The sequence below is a fragment of the Rhinatrema bivittatum genome, chromosome 6 (genome assembly GCF_901001135.1).
Source record: "Rhinatrema bivittatum chromosome 6, aRhiBiv1.1, whole genome shotgun sequence".
Classification (NCBI taxonomy): domain Eukaryota; kingdom Metazoa; phylum Chordata; class Amphibia; order Gymnophiona; family Rhinatrematidae; genus Rhinatrema; species Rhinatrema bivittatum.
In genome coordinates, this window is record NC_042620.1 from 124,004,353 (window position 1) to 124,020,273 (window position 15,921).

The 15,921-nt window shown below is 43.4% G+C and overlaps 1 protein-coding gene across 3 annotated transcripts in view; it reads right to left on the minus strand.

The window, feature by feature from the left end:
- Positions 1-15,921, minus strand: part of CCDC141 (coiled-coil domain containing 141) — a 324,021-nt gene that overhangs the window by 70,184 nt on the left and 237,916 nt on the right. For all 3 annotated transcript variants that reach the window (XM_029605900.1, XM_029605899.1, XM_029605902.1), the window contains exons 10-16: positions 12,897-13,016; positions 8,156-8,344; positions 7,889-8,056; positions 5,998-6,174; positions 5,055-5,180; positions 4,572-4,760; positions 910-1,089 (exon numbers count right to left, since the gene is read on the minus strand). In XM_029605900.1, the coding sequence (XP_029461760.1) occupies positions 910-1,089; positions 4,572-4,760; positions 5,055-5,180; positions 5,998-6,174; positions 7,889-8,056; positions 8,156-8,344; positions 12,897-13,016 (1,149 nt within the window). The remainder of the gene's footprint in view (positions 1-909; positions 1,090-4,571; positions 4,761-5,054; positions 5,181-5,997; positions 6,175-7,888; positions 8,057-8,155; positions 8,345-12,896; positions 13,017-15,921) is intronic.

Genomic DNA, 15,921 nt, shown 5'->3' on the forward strand with positions numbered 1-15,921 from the left:
TCCCTGGCTTTTCTCCTGTTCCTCTCTGTAGGCTTCAAAGGCAGGGGAGACAGCAGCTGTGACTGGCCCTGCACTTCCCTGTTGAGCTTCTAGGCCAGAGAATGCTGCAGGCTGGGAGTGGGGTGGGGGTGGAGGGCATCCCTCAACTGTCCCAGGTTCCTCTTCTTCCACAAAGCCTTTCCTTCAGGAGCTGGCCAGTGGGTGGGCAGTGGGGGGAGCTGTGTCAGTTGGCAGGTGCCAGCTTCCAATTACTTCCCAAGGCTGCAGAGCCTTTCTTCAGGTGCGGTTGGGGGAGGAGTAGAGATTGGCTGTGATCCCACAGCTCTGCTTTGGATGGGCAGATGCACACGCAGCAGCCTGCTGCCTATAGTTCTGTGTAGCACACGAGGTCGTGTGAGTTACACCACTAAGTGCTCTGCACAAACTCACCACTGTGGGTGAGGCAAGCAGCAAAAAGTGCCAGTACTTAGTATCAGCTGTATCGTTTAAAAAAAAATCTTTTCTTAGAAGAATGTGTGTTTTGCATGTATCACATAAATTTATCATGCCATCAGGGGCAGTCAGGAGAAGGGAAAACAGTACCAGGAAGCTTCAATGAATTTCTGTTTCAATTCTGTGCCCAGAGTAGGATTCTAGTCATCCTATGCAGTGCAGAACCAATGCAATGAAGACCATTAGTTCTACTGAACTAAAGCATCAGGGGGTTTTCTCTTTTTTTTCCGCTTATGCAAAACTGTCTGACCTAATCTATGCGCAGCCCATAAAGCGGCATATTTAAGTGGAGCTAGTTGAAAGCTACATAATAAATGTCTGTTTTATAATTCTAATCCACTACAAGCTAAAAACAAAAAAGAATAAGCTCTCTTTCTGATTGAGATCTGAATGAGTGACCTCTTAAGTGCTACTTACAGAGTGCTTCGCTGCTGAAATGATGTCCATGCCCAGAGTAAGAGCCAATTTATACAGATGTCTTATTTGGGTCTCTCTCTCCTGAGCATGACTGAGGTGGATGTTGGCTTGCTTTGCTTTGTCAGGAACCACATCTGGTTCTTGAAGAAGTTGATCTCCTGATTTTGTCAGTCTTTCCAGCTGGAATATTTTATACCGAGAGTCAGCATTTATGTGTGAAACAAAATGATGACATGCCTCTGCATGCATGACGTTAATTATATGCTATTCCAATATAAGAAGCAGCAATCCTCGCAACCAAGGATACAAAGCACAGAGGAAATGGGCGGGGTGATGTAAAATGTCCACCAAAAGCATTCAAACTAAATTGTAAAGTAAATCAGTTGTATTCAAGATCGTCAAAGTAATATTCAACGAGAGTGAATGCTGTAGTGTGACCCCGACACGGACTCGTGTTTCGCCCTAAGGCTGCAACGGGAGGGACAGGGAGGCAAAACAGCTCAAACTGAAAAATAAACAAACACGCAAATAACAGTAAGCAAAAAATGGGGACAGTAAAGATAAAGAGCAGCAAACGGAAAGACGAGGAGATATAAATTAGTACACACCTGATACAGAACTCTCAAGCAGGTTAACAGAAGCTCTTTCAGGGGTGGGTAAGGTAAATAAAACACTCAAAGGGATCAGCGCACCAAAAAGAGATGCAGTCACATGACAAAGCATATACAATCGATGACCACAAAGAATTCACAATCAAAAGAGAGAGTTTGAAGGCAGTGCAAAAAATTGAGCAGCACTAGAGAAACCAGACCAATCAATCTCCCAGTTAAGGCCACCGGCTGAGAGTGGAGACTGTAAATCCAGCGTTGCTCATGACGAGTAAGCAAATCATAAAAATCCCCGCCTCTGGTGGGGGTAGTCACCACCTCAATGGCAAAAAATGTTAAATCTTCAAATGTATGAGGGGTTTGTAACCTGTGGGTCACTAAAGGGGCTTCATCTCGTGCTGTACGGATACAAGATAGGTGTTCAAAAATACGAGTTTTCAAAAGCCGAGAAGTTTTCCCCACATGCAATAAAGAGGGGGCAGATGATTACATATACTACTCCGGTGGACAAACACGTGGATGAGTTCCGGATTGGTTATGATCGGCCAGATGTAGTATGTATAAAAGTGGAATTACAAAGAGAAAAGCATGCTGCACAGTGCCCGCATGGGTGGTGACCGGAGATCTGAGAACGGGACGGGGGGGGCCTCAGGATGGGCTTCAAAATGAACTAACTGGTCACGTAAATTTTTGCCATGGTGGAAGGCAAAACTTGGAACTTTCTTAAAGACAGAGTCTGTGTGTTGCAGTTCTGGCCGCGAGCACCGCGGCCAGGCCCTTACCTCCGGACTCCCGGACCTGCTCCCACTTCCAGAGGCCTGGTTTGCGGCCTGTTTGGTGGCGTCCCCGCTGGGGCTGCGCCGCTGCGAGGTCTCCCTTGGATGCCCGGCTCCTAGGCATGCGAGCGCACCATTTGGGCCCTTTTCTAGGCCGTTTCCCGCCAGTGGTGACTCCGCCCAACTCCTGACGTCAGACGCCGCGGCCTTGATAAGCCGGCCATGGCCACCCAGTCTTTCCCTTGCAACAGGTTAGCCTCCCTGTTTCCTGTTGCACTGTGCCACGGAGTGACTTGCCTTGCTTCGTCGCTCCGTTCCTGCTACAGTACCTGCTTAGTTCCTGCCTGCTTGCTACAGTACCTGCCTGGTTCCTGCCTGCCTGCTACAGTACCTGCTTGGTTCCTGCATGCCTGCTACAGTACCTGCCTGGTTCCTGCCTGCCTGCTACAGTATCTGCTTGGTTCCTGCCTGGTTCCTGCCTGCCTGCTACAGTACCTGCTTGGTTCCTGCCTGGTTCCTGCCTGCCTGCTACAGTACCTGCTTGGTTCCTGCTTGGTTCCTGCCTGCCTGCTACAGTATCTGCTTGGTTCCTGCCTGGTTCCTGCCTGCCTGCTACAGTACCTGCTTGGTTCCTGCCTGCCTGCTACAGTACCTGCTTGGTTCCTGCCTGGTTCCTGCCTGCTTGCAACAGTACCTGCCTGGTTCCTGCCTGCTTGCTACAGTACCTGGTTGGTTCCTGCTTGTCTGCTACAGTACCTGCTTGGTTCCTGCCTGCCTGCTACAGTACCTGCTTGGTTCCTGCCTGGTTCCTGCCTGCCTGCTACAGTACCTGCTTGGTTCCTGCCTGCTTGCAACAGTACCTGCCTGGTTCCTGCCTGCTTGCTACAGTACCTGCTTGGTTCCTGCCTGCCTGCTACAGTACCTGCTTGGTTCCTGCCTGGTTCCTGCCTGCCTGCTACAGTACCTGCTTGGTTCCTGCCTGCTTGCAACAGTACCTGCCTGGTTCCTGCCTGCTTGCTACAGTACCTGGTTGGTTCCTGCTTGTCTGCTACAGTTCCTGCCTGGTTCCAGTACCCGAATCCTGCTACAGTTCTTGCCAGGTTCCAGTACCCAAATCCTGCTACATTTCCTACCTGGTTCCAGAACCCGAGCCCAGTTACAGTATTGCTACTGTCCTAGTCTGGTTCCAGTTACCTGTGCTGATCCACAACCCGCCTAAGTCCCAGCGGCCAGGCCCCTATGGGCTCCTCCCGGGGGGGCTTCGGCTTCCAAGGGCGAAGCCACCTAAGTCCCAGTGGACGAGCTCCTTCCAGGCTGAAGAGCACCTCTACTTCCAGCCTGAACATCTGCCTCCCGGCCTGCTATTCATTAGAGACATTGACCTCCTTTCCCAGTCTCCAGCAGGTCGGCCCAAGGGTCCACTAAACAGAGACTCCCATAACAGTGTGCACGCAAGATCGGCCAGTGGTATTTTATGATCAGGCAGATCTGACCAGCTCGATTCAAAAAGGGGAGGACACAAGTCATGTGTTCAGGTGACTGAGAAAGCAGCCGAGTGAAAAGGATGTCGCGGCTGATACAAAGAGTGCCTTTAAACACGCATTTTACAATGCGAGGCAGGAACCCAAGAGAGAGGAACCACCCCATTATAATCTTAGTCTGAGCCACAAATTCTTGTGGGCTTGAGAGTTCTGTATCAGGTGTGCACTAATTTATATCCCTTCATCTTTCCATTTGCTGCTCTTTTATCTTTAGTGTCCCCGTTTTTTTACTTCTTATTATTTGCATGTTTGTTTCTTTTTCAGTTTGAGCCCTTTGCCTCCCTGCCCCTCCCGTTGCAGTGGATGAAACGCGGGTTCGTGTCGGGGGACACACACTACAGCAATCACTCTCGTTGAATATGACTTTGACGCTCTTGAATAAAACTGATTTACTTTACAATTTAGTTTGAATGTTTTTGGTGGACATTTTACGTTACCCCGCGCATTTCCTCTGTGCTTTAATTACATGCTAACCAAAGAACAACAGGACCATAAAGCAAAATGGCAGTCGGTATGGTGGCTACTGTACTGTCTTTTAATAGATTAAAACAGAACAGTTCATTTCTCTATGGCAGAATCAACTGGAAGGGGCATGCACTGCAGTGATGTGAAACAGGGCACTTTAGAGCCCATTGATAAGAAATTGATAATACACTAGTGTTAAAAAGGTAAACAAGGATAAATAAGTGACAGCAGTAAGGAAATAAAGTAAAAAGAATAAAGGTTTCCTCCCTTACTTCTTGCCTGAGTTGCTGGAATTTCACGGCCTTACTGAGAAGGTCTTCCTGCTCTTGGACTCCCTCTTGTATCTGCAGATGAAGATGGGTGAGCTCACCGACTTTGCCAGTCTTTTCCTTCGGAGGAGCTCCACGCAGACTCAGTAGTTCAGCCATTTTTATGGTATATTCAACCTCAACATTCAGTTCCTAGCAAAACATGTATGAGGCATGACTAGAACTATAGGAAAATGATTGCATATTGATATTATGTCTGCTTGCACAGCAGCACCTCTTCTCCTGCTGGAGAAAATGTATGTAGAATACGTACCAAAATAAAAAGGCAAACAATGCAATTAGAATGATTCGTCTGGTATAATATAGTGCATAGTGTGATTATATAATAAAGCAGTCAAAGAAAATAAATGAAAATACACTGAAATAATTAAAATAATGGGTCAGATTTTAAAGAACCTGTTAAATATGGGTATCAGATTTCCTTACCTGAAGCGTTGTTTTTATTCTGTTACTCTTTTTTAGTAACTCTGAAAGAGTGTCTCCAGCACTTCCAAGGTTAGCTGCAGAGATTGGTTTCAGATCTTCCTCAAGAATCTTTAAACTTATAAGAGTCTGAAAACAATACATGAATTACCCTCTCAGTGCACCTTTAGGGATAGACAAAATTGTTAGCTAAAATGTTGAGGATTTTGGGGGGGGTCATCCATAGGAGATGCCCTCTGGAAAGCAATGGATGCAAACTACAGCTTTGTAATAGACCACTTAGTCTAGTATTTACCGTATTTATTTACTGTTAGATCAGGGATTAAACTGGTAAAGGAAAACAGATCCTGAAAATAATACATTCTTATCATCAGCAATAATAACATTGTTCAGAAATACTGTAGTATTTTTTGATTTAAAGTTTAGAATGAGTAAAGTAGCCAGAACTTGTCACTTGTAATTATGATTAGGTGAGTTTCAGATCTGAAACTACCTAGGTGTTGATTAGTAGAGAATTTGGATTATTTTTTTAGATTGCAGTTTCTCTGTAAATCATTTGCTTTCATACTTGCAATAATGTCTAAGAAGTAAACCTTGGTGGTGAAGTATTCCAAGGACTGCTTTACAGAGGGGTGGACTTTATTCTCTCACACATAGTAACTTTTGTTTCAACAACAGACGCCATCTTGCAAATATTGGGGACTGCAGTGGGTGCATTTATTAGGGGTATCTTGGAAAACCTGGCCTGACTGCAGTCCTTAAGGACTGGAAGTGAATCCCACTGCTCTATGTAATACATATGAATTTTAGCTGACCACATGATTTTTAGTTTAAAATATGCTATTCCAATGAATATAGTTAGTAACATGGTATTACGCAGGTTATTTCATTTCAGACAAAAGTAAGGAAGAAAAGTTTACTGAAAGCTAAATTCTGTTTACTTTACTTTTTCCAGTTGCTCTTTAAAATCCCTCCATGGTGGTTTGGTGGACTTTGCTTGGTTCATATAAAGTTGACATGTTGACCAAAGATCTGTCAGCTCTGTTTTGTCCTTATTTAATTTGCTAATAGTGTGCTCAATTGTTTCCACTTGTTTCACTTGGGAATCCAAATTCGTATTTACCTGTTAAATAAATCATTTATATGAGCAGAGAGCATGCTTTCAAAGGGATAAAGAAAGATACCCAAGTATATACAACCCCAGAAAAAAAAGAACAACATTTCTCATATAAAGTACGAGCAAACTAGGATGTTCAGTGTTACAACCTAAAGCGGTCAAGATGTTTTTTCTCACAGACTAATATATAAAAATATATGCCATAATTATCATCACAGTTATTCTAAAGAACAATTCCATTTACAGCTCCTGAGAACTCGAGGTGACCACCACACAGGCGTGGACTGGGCTATTAGGGGATCGCGCATGCCCCGCTGGGACGGTTAGGTTGGTCACCTGTCATTTTGTTTCAAGCTCCTCTGCTTTCTTTGTGGCTCAACTGCACTAGCAGTTAGCTCCTTGTCTTTTTGTGTAGATGTGTTGGGCTTCAGTTTTGGAGGGAGCAAAGGCAGCTGGTACTTGTTGCAGATAAGCCAGCACCTTGATGTCCCCTGCCTGCTGCATATATTTGAAATGAAAATTAAATGCTGCTCTGTTTTCCAGTCAGAGCACTGCCTGCCTTTGGTCTGCCTCTCTTTGATGCTCCAGTCAGAGCTGCAGTGCCCTGGCCCCCAGCCAGCCTTTCTGTCTCTCCCACCTCCTTTTCTTTTACTAACTGGATGAGCTATCACCCCAGGGCCCTTCCTAGGGAGAAAAAAAAGCAGTCTATTGCCAGTCCCGCAGTAACAGAGCTCTGTTTCCATCCTGTGGAACTGCCTGCCTGTAGCAGAGATGGAAGAAGGGAAAGTAAGGTTGTGCAAGCAGGGCCGGCAGAACCACTAGGCGAGCTAGGCCCTGTGCCTAGGGCGCCGAGATTTAGGGGGTACCGCCGCCGCCGCTCGCAGCCACTTCAGGTGGCAGAATTTTGTTTGATTCCATGCCAGCAATTCATCAGATTAGGTATATTCTTAAGGCATACGATCTTTGATGGAGGAAATATGTTTTCCTATATATATTCATGCTGCTTTTGCCCCTCATCTTTTCTTATGGACCATGGCCATGTTAAGTGTTTGAGAACATATTTAAATGAGGCCAAGTAGGGATTGCAGTATGGGCAAGTGTTTTTGGCTTCTTGCCTTCAGATCTCATTGACATCAGGCCATGGGCATGCTCCATGTGCTTCTTCCATCCAATTTTAGATGTTGATATCAGCAGAGTAACTTTATCCAAAAAGGGGTAATGAGACTTATGCATATTGTAATGACAGAAATTTAGAAATCAGAAACATAGAAATGACAGCAGAAAAGGATCGATGGGCCATACAGTCTGCTGTGCCGAGCAGGTTACCCCCATGAATCAGTCAGTTTTGCTTGATGTGCTTTGCTTATGGACTTGGCCCAGACTGTAAAAAAAAAAAAAAAGTCTTAGCTTGTGTTGGTTGCCCCTGAAGCCAAATTTCTCCTTCCTTTCAGCCCCCACCCCACTCCTCTGAAGCAGAGAGCAAGGTTGCAGTTGCATCAAAAGCAACAAGGCTTATTGGTTAATGTATTATACTTCAGAGAAAAGGAGCCAGCCTAAAATCCTGAATAAAGAGGGTGTGTTTGGGTTTTCCAAGATGCCAGCCTTTTCCAAATAGAGGATCTAAATAAATGTATTTGCCTGACATGGCAAATATATTTTTTTCTATGTCCCACATGGAAATAAATTGAGCCCACTGAAAATTATAGCCTTATATATTTACCAAATTCAGACAATCACGTCCCATATTCTGGACAGAGAGAATCCTGTGTAATACAGATTGCCGACTAGCTTCAGCTAATTCCAGCACGACCTTCCGCTGTGCTTCGGAGTCTTTTTCCACAAGTTCAGATCTGTAGAATTCCTTCAGCTTCTGGATATGATCCTCTAACTAAACACATACATATGATTAAGGTTACTTTCATTACCATTCTCTATTGTGCCTTTGTTAGTCTGAGTAAAGTGTACTATATAGGTTATTGGCCAGTACCTCCTTTGCTGATTTTAAAAATGCCTCATAGGCTTTTAGAACCTCCAGCTTGGCAGTGATGCTGCTGCTGAGAGCTTTCAGTTCTTCTTTTAGAAGCTCTGTGTTGGCAAATGCTGCTACCCCTGATGGCTCCGATTCTTCCACCTCTTTAATGATTGCTACAGCTGCTTCCAGTTCCTGTGATATTTCCTAGGAAGAAATCAGGATAAAATACATTGGTCAAATGCTCTATGGGAGTTGTCCCTTTGAGTCCCTAAGAGTGAAGGCTTGATGATTGGCTTTACTGTTCACAAGTTTAAAATGTATGCTAAATTCAGACTTTTTGTACATGGGTTACTTTCTATCCCTTTGTAGTTTTCTGTGTAACCTCAATTAGGCATATCCTGCCTATACACCCAGGGTATTCTCTTTAAACATCAAAGGAAATGGGTGTTTTGTTGGGCAATGACTTGTCCCTTGCTTGAGAGAATGCCTTCAAATGTAATTTTAATTAAATTGGTCAATCTGGGACGGTAATTTGTATAACTTCATGGTGGGATAAAGTCTCCATGTACCTATCACCTGCATAGTGTATTCTGAATTCCATAAACAAACTTAGGCACATAAGTTTGCTTTGAAAATTTGCATGTAATCACCTGAATCCATGTACAAATGATATGCAGAAAGTTACACCTGTATGAAGGCAGGTGAATTTACATGCAAACATTTTAAAATTTAAAAGTGTGTGTGTGTGTGTGTGTATATATATATAAGTCTGAACTCTATGTGTTTCCCCCCACCTCTGGAATGCTTCTTGCCAGTTTGCTTATAAAAGTGGATCATACACACAATTACATGAACTAAGCCCAGGCTATTTTATAACAGCCATTTACACACATAAACCGGGTATATTAGCATGTAAATGGCTTTACAATAAGGCCCGAAAAGACTAAACAGAATTAGCCAAGTTTAGAAATGTGTATAGAAAGAGGATGGGGCTTATAGCAGAATCAAAGGCATTGTGTGATTTTTTTCTATATTTCAGTGATTTTTAGCAACAATACCCAAGTCAGCTATAGTTTTCTCCAAATCACCGTTCTCTCTCCAGGCTGTCACATTCCCCTATGAAGCTTCCTGCCCTATTGAGATTTAAATTTCCTAATGCAGCCCTTAAATGCCCAGAATCACCATTTTATAACCTCTTTTACCAAACGAAGCATGAGGTCTGTGAATGAAAGATTTTATTTTACTTTTGCTATTTTTATTTGTATCTTTTGAAGGTAAGAGAGTTATGAATGCTTATGAGAGAGAAATGCAAATGGTCAGTAGCTGAAGTTGAGTCTTGACAATAAGCGCTATATTCACATATGTGCTAATTCAACTGCTGTGTGTGTGTGTGTATTGGGGGAGGGACTATTTCAAATTGCTTTCCCAGGTTCTACCAATGGCGAAACTCTTTTGAAGACCAAATTCTTTGTGCCTATGAAACAACACTACTATTTCTGCTATTATTATTATTAAGCATGTATATAGTGCTGCTAGATGTACACAGCACTGCACGTAGACTGGACAGTGTCTGTTCTATTCCACTTACAATCTGGTCAAGGCACACAAACAAGACAGACAAGAAATTTCAGGAACTTCATTACTATAGAAACTGATAAACAAGGCCATGATCAAAGACAAGCTGTATTTGGATTTAAAATCTGCATCCAGAAAGGTGGGTTTTTAGGTAGGATTTGAGTGGGCTGCTTTAAGTGAGCAAAAGGTCTCTGCCTTCTAACATACTAGCATGATAAATGATGGCAGATCAAGACTACATTGTTTATATAAAAAAAACAGCAGTGGGGTGGCTGGGTGGGTGTGGCTGAAACACATTTGGCACACAGTAGCCTATTTTCAAAAGTGTTTTAATATGCATAAAAATAAGAGAAACCCTTTGCACAATAAAGTACGCAATGTTTGAACTGAAAAGAACCTGTAAGAAGGTAAAGACCATTGTTACGGTAATTCTACCCAATATTTGGTATTCTTTTATTTTAAACAAAATTAGGAAGTTAAATTTTAATTGGCTCTGTCTGATACTGGTAACATGAATTCACACTGTTCCGTTCCATTTTTTCATTGTAAAAAGTTGGCTGCTAGTATGCTATTCTGATGAAGCCACACCCGCTGTATTTACACAGATAATATATTGCTTTAGATTCCTATATATATGGTCCATGTTTTTATTTAAAGTGACACGACCATGACCACTAAACACCAAGAGGCCTATTTACAAAAAAAAAATGACTTGCATAGGGGCCGATATAATAAGTCGCATTGAGTCAATCCAGATTTTAATTAAGTTTTAGCACAGGTTTTTCAGCACTAACCTTGTGCAAGTATGTAATAAGGGCTTTAGTGCTGAAAAAACTCACAGCAACTGATGCAAATTATAGGGGAATAGCCTTATCAATTATTACCCTGCAATGCAAGGAGGCATGATAGTGGGAAGGCTCCCTAGCATGTCTCCTTTTACTATGACACATACAAAAGGGAGAGCAGAAAACTTAAAGTAGTCCACAAACCACTTAACTCAGGTCCAGGTTCAGATTTGAACCTGGACCTGAGTTAAGTGGTTGAAAATATACACTATTCTCAGTCCCTCCCGACACAGCTTTTTGCGAAACACGGTCCGTGTCGGGGGACCTGGTTGAAAACCTCGTACTGTATATTATGTTTGGAGTAGCCATTTGGAAACGTTTAAAGCTGAATTAAACAACACTTTTCTGTGAACTTGGAAGTTTGTGGACTACTTTAAGTTTTCTGCTCTCCCTTTTGTATGTGTGATTGAATTCGTGGAGAGTATCTTCAACTCCTTTTCCTATTGGATTTCTCCTTTTACTATGAGAAATTTAATGCCTGATCAGAGGCAGGCATTAAATTTCCAACAGGCCAGCCCAGCAAGTTCTCCCTCCCTGCCCAGCATACCGAACTGCTCTAAAGTCTGGCTTGGTTGTCCAGGCAGTCCAAGTTAATCCCTCCCTCTCACCTTATGAAATCACCCCAGCAGGTCTAGTCTTGGTCCAAATCATCCTTCTCCCAGGAAGTTAACCCATCACATTTGGGTCCAGGTCCAGTCCATGCTCCTCCCAGCCCCATCCTTCTCCTCTAAAAAAAAATTATCAGGCCAAGCAACTCTGGAGCCCTCTAAATCCCCCCTCCCACCTGGGAACCTCTGCCAGAGAAGACCTCTCTAGCAGGGCTGTTCTCCAACTGATATCTGATTGGTTCTCACTGATGCATATCAGCGAAAGGACCAATCCCTTTTCAGAATTTTGAAAGGACAGCCTTCTGAAAGGGAATTGATCCTTTCACTGACATGTGACAGTGGAAAGACCAGTCGGCAGACAGTGAAGACGTGAATAAATTAATATTAAGTTCAGGATTGGTCTATTCACCCCTGTGTGCAGTAAATAAATGAAAATTAAGAACAGGAGCTGTTGGCTCTATTGGCAGTTAATATTCAGCCCAATGGGAAGATGTAAGAGTCTATCCTTTCTCTAGATTTCCTGGGCACCACTAGGACCTAGATTAATCATTTTGCTATACATTTCGCATGAATAGTGCGTGCGATAAAAAAGGGGGCATGGTTATGGTAATTTTTGTGCTGCTCCTGGAGAGAGAGAAAGAGAGAGAGAGAGAGGGAGGGAGGGAGAGGGAGAGGGAAACTCTTTATAATGCTCTCACATTAGTAAACCACTGTAGTAGGGTCAACTAGTAACTTGAGATGAGGGTTTGGTAGTGATCTAGGGTTTGGGGGGCAGTTTTACATGTTCAGTCAGATGTACAAACAGCACAGTACACATCAGTGAAGATTTGATGTAATTTGGAGTAAGGAAAAGTACACAAAGATGAGATTTGTACAATGTACTCTCACCCTAGCTTGATGCACTCTCTACCTAGCTGCTATCAAGGTAGGGTGAAAGTACATTGTACAAATGTCATCTTTGTGTACTTTTCTTCACTCCAAATTACATCAAATCTTCACTGATGTGTACTGTACTGTGCATGTAAAACTGCCACCCAAACCCTCGACCACCACCAAAACCTCATCTTGAGTTACTAGTTGACCCTCCTACAGTGGTATAAATAGTTGACTAGTATGTGTGCCACCCTAGAGGCTCTCTCTCTCTCTCTACACTCCACTCTCCCTTTCCCCTAACCTCCTGTCCAAAACGGGATTTGTGACCAGGGAAAATGGTATAGTTATTTCCAGCGATAACGTGGCATTACACTATTGCACACAACATTAAACACCCCTCATTTTCATAAACTCCACCCTTTTGACTAAAATTTAAAAATTTGCATATGCATCTTGTGATGCGATAAATAACGCATGCGTTATGTCATTATCGTAGGCGCTGGAGTCCTAACGCCTGCGATAACGCCCTAACGCGATTTGAAAAATGACCCTGTTAGCCTGCTAATGTTTCTTTTGTTAATCTTGAGGTGGGAAGGAGGAACGAAGGGGGATCAAGTGGTGCTTGCCCTAGTTCGATATTCAGATTCCGGTGAATGGCAAAAGTACCAGATTCATTTTATCCAAGTATACTCAGCAGTACTTTTACCTACATAAGTGCTGCTATATATAGTTGGGTAAAGGTATCCGGTTAACTTTGCTGCTCACGATGTCTAGGTATCGTATCTAGAGTGCCAGTCAGGCACTGTACTGAATATTTACTTTCATATGTAATTATTCTTGAAAAGTGCATTTTACCTTTGCTTGCTTAGCCAGTTCTAAGTGTAGTCTCAAAACTCCTTCAGATTCTGCAAGACAGGATCCTGGATCTGTGCTCCTTGCAACCTCGGGACTGATTTTCTGAATCCACACAGATACCTTTTACAGGAGTAAATATATACATGAACACATTAACTTAACAGGAGCCAAATATCTGAAGTACCCTCAATTTACAATTGTTCTGTTAGAAAGTTAGTTATTACCAGTGTAATTATGGAAAAGCTTGTAAAACATTACTACTTTACTAGGGATGAAGAACACACTTTTCATTTCGTTTTCGTGTGCACTAATGTCAGTTATCATGCACTAACTCAAAATTAGTGTGCACTAAAAAACAAAACAAAATGAAAAATAAAAAAGACAAGTGGGAAAAAATAAAAAATGAAATGGAAAAATATTCAGACTTTTTTTGGCTGCGCACCCCTACAGTTTGTCTTCTGTGATACACTTAAAAGCGAATTTTAAAAGTCCTGCATGCGCCAAAACTGGGAGATATGGGCACAAGTTGTGCCAGCGCGCGCCAAGTGGATTTTAAAAGCCACCCATGGATATGCGTATTTCCAGGGCCGGCACGTCCCAATAAGCAAACTAGGTGGTCGCCTTGGGCACCAGCCATTAGGGGGCAGCAAAGAGCAGCCATATGAGCGGAGCCCATCTCACGGCCGAGAGGAGTAGAGACTCGACAGGCCGTAAGCAGCAGAGACTCAGCAGGCCATGAGTAGCACCCATCCTGCTCACAGCTGAGAAATGCAGACACTCGGAGGGCCGCAAACAGTGCTCATCCTGCTTGTGGCGAGAGAAGGAGAGACTCAGCGGGCCACAAGCAGCGCCCATCCTGCTCACAGCTGAGAAAAGCAGACACTCGGCGGGACACAAGCAGTGCCTATCCTGCTTGCAGCCGAGAAAAGCAGAGTCTCAGTGACCCATGAGCGGGCTTCTGTTTGTGTATGTATTTGTGAGTGAGAGGGATTGTGTGTGTATAAGAGAGCAATGGTGTTAGTGAGAGAGATGGAGGGAGCCTGTGTAAGGGTGCAGGTGTGAACGAAACAAGGAATCTAAGTATGTATAAGAGAGGGGGCCTATCTGAATGAATGAAGTCGGGGCTGGAACTGGGACCTGGACTGGAGAGGGGGGAGGGCACAAGACAGAAAGTTCACCTAGGGCACCTAATACCCTTGCACCAGCCCTGTATATCTCTCACTGTGCGCACAGGTAAAACGTTTCTAAAAAGGGAGGAGCATGGGCGAAGTCTGGGAGGAGCGTGGGTGTGAGGGCACCTGGCCAGGAAATGTGTGTTCAAATACTTACACACGCTTGCATGCACTGGGGTTCCCTGCCACGTAAATTTACTTTTGCTATAGATGGCGTGTAAGTATTAAAACAAAAAAAATATAGGCTAGTGCAGGGGTCAGGAACCTTTTTGGCTGAGAGAGCCATAAACGCCACATATTTTAAAATGTAATTCCATGAGAGCCATACAATATGTTTAAAACTAAATACAAGTAAATGTGTGCATTTTATGTAAGATCACACTTTTAAAGTACAATAAGTCTCTGAAAATATTACACCAGGCCTTAAGACACCAATACATCTCCTATTAGGAAAACGGACCAACTCAGGCTGCTATAGAGTCCTACACAGAAACTACACGCCAACAGAAAACCTCACCTGAATCACGTGCTGTCCCTCACCTAACATAGAATAAAGAGACCAAAACGCATAACAAGAAGCATGCAGAAAAAACTGAATTGGAAACTGCAACAAGCCAGAGTCTCTGTATGCAGTGTAACAAAGGAAAAAAGAAACATCACCCATCCTTATAAAACAAATCAAGAAATATAAAATCATCAGCAGTAAAACTGTACTAACAAAAAGAACATATTTCAAAACAGCTGATGAGTGGAATATCCAATAATTAAAAACTCATATAAAACATTTCCAGATACCAACAAAATATTTCAAAATAGCAGACACAAAGACCCAGTAATGAAAAATAATAAGGATACAAAAATTTTTTTGCTCTGCATACCTGGGAACGTTTGATATCCAGGTGTCCTGAGATTGTTCTGAATTAGCAGGAGGTGGGGTGGTTTGCTTGGAACTCTCTCAGTCACATACCAGCGCTCTCTCTCACACTGGCTCTCAATGACACACCTATACACACATGCTCTCAGTCACTCACATATACACATGTTTTTTCTCTCTCACTTATATAGGCTCTTGATTACACATTTACACACATGTTGTCTATCTTTTCACGCTTACACACACACAGGCTTTCAATCACATAAATACATGCTGTCTTTTTCTCTCACACACAGACTCTCATTCACATGCTTACAAACATGTCCTCTCTTTCTCTCATTTACACACAGGCTCTCAATCACATACTCACATGCTCCATCACCTAAACCAGCTCTCAATCACACACAGACACACATGATCTCTCTTACTTATACACACAGGCTCTTAATCATACATACACATGATTTCTCTCACACACAAAGGATCTCAATCATACACACATACTCTTTCACACAAACAGGTTTTCAATCACAAACTTACACATACAGGTTCCCAATGGTAAACTTACATACAGGCTCTCAATCATTCACATACATGCAATCTCTCACACACACACAGCCCCCCCGCAGCCCAGAAGAGGAAGTGGAGAGTATCGGGTGATTGCGCGGCAAGAAGAGGCCACGCTAGTGTGCTCGGCATCGGCCCGAAGAAAAGAAGACTGCAGCGCGGCTCGGAGGAAAATGAAGAGGTTCAGCCGCGGCCGATGGGACTCCGCCTCCGCGAGGGCTGAAAATGAAGAGGTTAGCATTGGGAGGAGGCTGCTGCTGCCGCGAGTTCCCGGGGTGGGGGAGAGAGAGAGTGAATGAGCGAGCAAGCTGTGTTTGCTGCTCATTCACTCTCTCTCTCACGCCCACCCCCACCGCGGGAACTCGCGGCAGCAGCAGCCTTCTCCCAACGCTAACCTCCTTCATTTTCAGCC